At 32.1% G+C, this 4,598-nt stretch overlaps 1 protein-coding gene across 1 annotated transcript; it reads right to left on the reverse strand.

Moving 5' to 3' along the window:
• Positions 1 to 1,286: 1,286 nt before the first annotated feature.
• On the reverse strand, positions 1,287 to 3,660 carry LOC140889915 (phytoene synthase 2, chloroplastic-like). The gene is made up of 6 exons (XM_073297659.1): positions 3,318 to 3,660; positions 3,169 to 3,219; positions 2,838 to 3,010; positions 2,501 to 2,736; positions 2,009 to 2,201; positions 1,287 to 1,486 (listed from the first exon to the last, which is right to left on the reverse strand). The coding sequence occupies exons 1-6, from the start codon at positions 3,658 to 3,660 to the stop codon at positions 1,322 to 1,324; spliced, it is 1,161 nt and encodes a 386-aa protein (XP_073153760.1). The 3' UTR covers positions 1,287 to 1,321.
• Between the last annotated feature and the right edge of the window lie 938 nt (positions 3,661 to 4,598).

Genomic DNA, 4,598 nt, shown 5'->3' on the forward strand with positions numbered 1-4,598 from the left:
ATTAAGGATTTTTATCAACTTCTGCATCCGAACTCAACAATTCATCCGAACAGTTTCCGATCCTGCCTTGGTTTAAGGTCGGATCTTCAAAAATGTCTGAACCCTTAATGCCTTTCGGACCATTTCCGGATGTCCCAAATTCAATTTTTTACTTATTAAAACAAAATGATAATTCTTTAATCATGTCTGGGTCATGTAAACATGCTCAGACAATTTAATTATTTAAAATGGAATCAGGTTACTACAGTCATTCAACAAGTGGGGGTCGGTTGATCACATAACATCAAACACATTCATATACATATATTCTTGATAGAAATCAAACTTGGATTTAAAAAAAAAAAAAACATAATTCATAGATATATTCATAGCATAACATATCTTATCATGACATACCATAAATTCTCATAACGTAACTTGACTTATCATAAAGTAATATTACACTGCAATTCATCTCCTTATTCGTGGCTAATTGATCAATCCCCTACCTCTAAGGGGTGAGATCATATAACGGTTATTATTATACACCGCATCAGAGCCTTAACTTATCAAAGTTTGAAAATTCTCATAATTCCACTCTTAATTCAAATCATAACAATACCGTAAAACATTTGTATCAAACAGAATTCATCTCGATCGTATCAAGAGTAGAAAGTACTTAACAAAGATTTGAACATATTATAAAGGATCAAATTTTTAAAACATACTTATTCTTTTAAAACACAAATCTCACTTACAGATTCTCTACGTGCGTGATTGAGTTACTTGCATTGGTGCAGCTTTATTTTCGAAAATTCAACGCATAACTTTTCGAAAATTAGGCTTGCGTTCTTCCTTGAACAAATTTTCTGCATTGTTTTTCTTCTTTTCTAACCCTATCTAGCTCACCGAAAATTTAGAGAGAATTCTCGTGATGTATTTTTCTCAGGGTCTAAGGATCTATATATATTTATAGGCATCAATAGTATATGGATTCAACTAGGATACATAGCTTTCAATGTTTAAATAGAATTATATCTTCAAGATTTGATTCCTTCTGTATAACTCATATAAGCTAATTTACTTGTACATAATTTGTATTATTCAAAATTTTCGATTTTCACAATAATAATAATAATAATAATAATAATAATAATAATAATAATAATAATAATAATAATAATAATAGAGTCGTGTTGAAAATTGTTATACTTGGGGACCTAACATTTACTCAGACCATTTGATTGGCTGGAAATTGTATGATCATAAATTAGATATTAATTTCTCCAAACAGTACTCAACGTAAATTCACCAAGCAACTCAATAGAATATTCATATATATCTATTGAAAAACAACCCTGGGGTTTGACTGTGCTCTTGTGAAGGCAAGAGGCAGTGTCATTAGTCTCTTGGTCCTTCCAACGTATGCTCTTTTTGTCAAGTTATCGTAATCGTTTCTTTCGATCGAGTCCAATATCATACGGTACAGCATCAGTGACGACCACACCTACAAATTAAACAATTTCACTATGTTCAATTACCTTTTGTAAAATTTTTATAATTCCAAACTTTAATTTGCGCTTAAATATTATATATGTTTAATGTCTTGGATATATGCATATTTATAAAGATTTTCTAACATAATCCTCTCAAGTATAATTAGGAAATAGAGAGTCTTTGCAATCATTAAAAAACTCATAGTTGGATTTTGACTTAAAAAAAAACACTCTTGTGTGTTCCTTAAACTCAGACTGTGTGTTAGCTTTTGTTTAATTTAATAAAAATCTAAAATCTAGTCATATGGTTATTATGATATTATGATTATCCAAAAAAGATTCTAATAAAAAGTTAAAATCACTATAATAATTCATTTATCAAATAATACTCAACTTTGATTTAGTTTTTCATTTTTGTTTCCAAGCACTACAAACTTCTGATTTTTTTTAATTTTTTTATAATTTATAAATTTAAGCATTTCTACGAAAACAAAATTTTTTGCAAACGCAATCTTAGTAAAACGAGTACTTACCGGCCAACGACTGGGTTTGTCGAGCTGAGATGCTCCAGCTTCAGCCTGATCAAAATAAAACCTTGCCCTTGTGATCTGTTCCTTCATGAATCCTCTCCATTCATCACTCACTTTTCTGGAGAAAATGTCTTCGTCCTTCAAACCGAATTTTCCAAGCTCATCTTGGGGTAGATATACTCTCCCTCTTGATGCACTGATATATAGATGAAAACCACACTCAATATTTGGATTAATTATATATATAGAGACTTCATTGAGCTAGCTAGCTCTTCTTGTTATTATTACATGATTTGCAATCGAAGATTAGTATTCCACAACCCAATAGATGATACGGTACATAATGATGTGGGAGCTATACTATTTGAAGTCCTTGAAGAAAATAACTGAACATGGATTCTAAGGAACACATTCATATTTATGTGGACTTTAGTAAAATATTATAAAGAGGCGACCCGAATTTAGAGTCCTCAAAACTTTGGAACAAGGACTTACTCTTCTCCCACATCTCTTAAGATATTGGTGAGTTGATTGCCTATGCCTAAGTAGAGAGCTGCGTTGTAGATGTTGAGGGCTGAAAGTGACGATTCCGCTGCAATTCCCATCACTGGTACGCTCATCAGCCCAACTGTTCCGGCCACGTAGTAGCAGTACAAGTAAAGCTCCTGAAAGTTTGCATATCTATTCTTCCTAGTGTCCATTCTCATCCCTTCAATCATATCCTTAAATGGCTACAAATCGAAAGTATAGCATAACTATAACTAAACATATAATATATACGGTTACATTAATTCATGGTGTTGGCCATTCTAGTATCATGATTTTAAATCACCTTTATGTCTAAAGGGAAGTTGTGGACTGTATCGGTCAGCGCAGCATCAAACATGTCATAAGGCCGACCGTCGAAGATATCTTCCAATCTTTCTTCCCATCTATCAAGAACGGCTGAGCTGAGATGCGCCGCGTTAGGGCCATCCACCAACTCATCCGTCCTCCTGCACCACACTAAAGGAAACCAAAAAGTGTTTATGGCCATCAAAAGATGTTGTATGATATTTTAACATTTCAATTAGACTGTTGCAACGGTTAGCAATTCATTAATTTGGATACATCCACATACTTTTCGATTGTAAAAGAAACAAAAAGACAACATCTGATCTAACCATAGATGGCCCATATTGCTTTCTGTCTCTCCTCGGTCATCAGCAATGTTCCTGCATCATAAACACTTTTTTTTTTTTTTACTTAATCTCTAGGGCATAATTCTCCGCAAGTACTAGAAATCAATGTTGTGCGATGCATAACTTTGTACCTAAGTAGAATGTTTTGGCATACTCGGCACAAATATCCTTGCATCTTTCATAAGCTTCATCAAGAAACATAGGATGGAAGCTTGGTTTTCTGCGTTCATATGTATTTGGATCGATGTTTTTCGACTGTCTTTCAACGACTTCGCGTACCACCGAGTCCGTGGAACGTCCTCCATTTCTTGATAGCTCGGGGAGATGGGAGGAATCCTTTCTTAGTTTCTTTGGAATAGAAATGATCACTTCGGATCTTACACTTGCTTTCTTGTAATTTGGTGGTAATAAGAATATGCAGTTTCTTGATATTATGGTCTGGTTCGCTGCATAAGGGAGTACTGCTGTATTCATTTTGGCAACTGTTTTAAGGATATCAAACTTAATTTTTTGAGGCTAATTAAATGGCAAAACCAAATGTTACTACTGTCTTTAAAAATGCCCTTGATCCACTCTCTATCTTTCCTTGATTGGGAATAATATTAAAGGATGATTAAAAGTAATTAATAATTTGCAAAAAGTTTTTTGTCTTGTGAGTTAAAATACAAGGAATTGTAGTGATTATACAAAAACAATGGGAGTCATTAAACGGGTTATCGTTATTTTTGTATATAAAAACAAAAACTCTTAAAAGACGATTTCACGGAATAATTTTGTCAGGTGAATTTTCGATCTCATCCGACCAAGTTTAAGAGGTTTCGGGTTCAAATCTCACTTATGTGGATAACATATCCAATAGTTTCGATAGAAAATTATTCCACTATATAACAAAACAATATTTTTATGATTAAGTCTCTGGTAAGACGGTCTCACGAAGTTATGGGCGACGGGTCAACTTTGTCTTTATTTACAATAAAAATAATACTTTCGGCATAAAGTATTCTTTCTGTCCCACTCATTTAGTCTTGTGTGTTTTCATATAGATTAAAAACATGTTAGGAAAAAGTAAATTTTATACAACAATTTCAATCTTTTCGCGTATTTAATGAATATGTTAAGGAAATTAATGTTATATATACACGTTAAGTTACACATTAGATTACATATGACACTTGAAATTAAAAAATTATCCCTCTATTTTATTTGAAAAAACTTTTTCAAAAATACATTGAGTATAATTATATAATTTCAAGTACAATATGTAACTCAATATATAACACTTTGTGTACATATAGTATCACCCATATTTTAATAGGATAACATAATGTACAAGTAGTTAATGACATTAATTTAACTGGGATAAATTGGTAAGAAACATTAAATATGAAAACTAAATTATATAATCGAGATGA

This window comes from Henckelia pumila, chromosome 3, assembly GCF_033568475.1.
Source record: "Henckelia pumila isolate YLH828 chromosome 3, ASM3356847v2, whole genome shotgun sequence".
Classification (NCBI taxonomy): domain Eukaryota; kingdom Viridiplantae; phylum Streptophyta; class Magnoliopsida; order Lamiales; family Gesneriaceae; genus Henckelia; species Henckelia pumila.

What these genes read in the sequence shown, in the direction of transcription:
- LOC140889915 (XM_073297659.1), bottom strand. Translation starts at nt 3,660, where the DNA reads ATGAATACAGCAGTACTCCCTTATGCAGCGAACCAGACCATAATATCA. An exon ending in AGCAATATGGGCCATCTATG is followed by an intron (nt 3,011 to 3,168) that starts GTTAGATCAGAT and finishes GGTTTCCTTTAG; the next exon opens with TGTGGTGCAGGAGGACGGAT. An exon ending in ACAAACCCAGTCGTTGGCCG is followed by an intron (nt 1,487 to 2,008) that starts GTAAGTACTCGT and finishes TTTAATTTGTAG; the next exon opens with GTGTGGTCGTCACTGATGCT.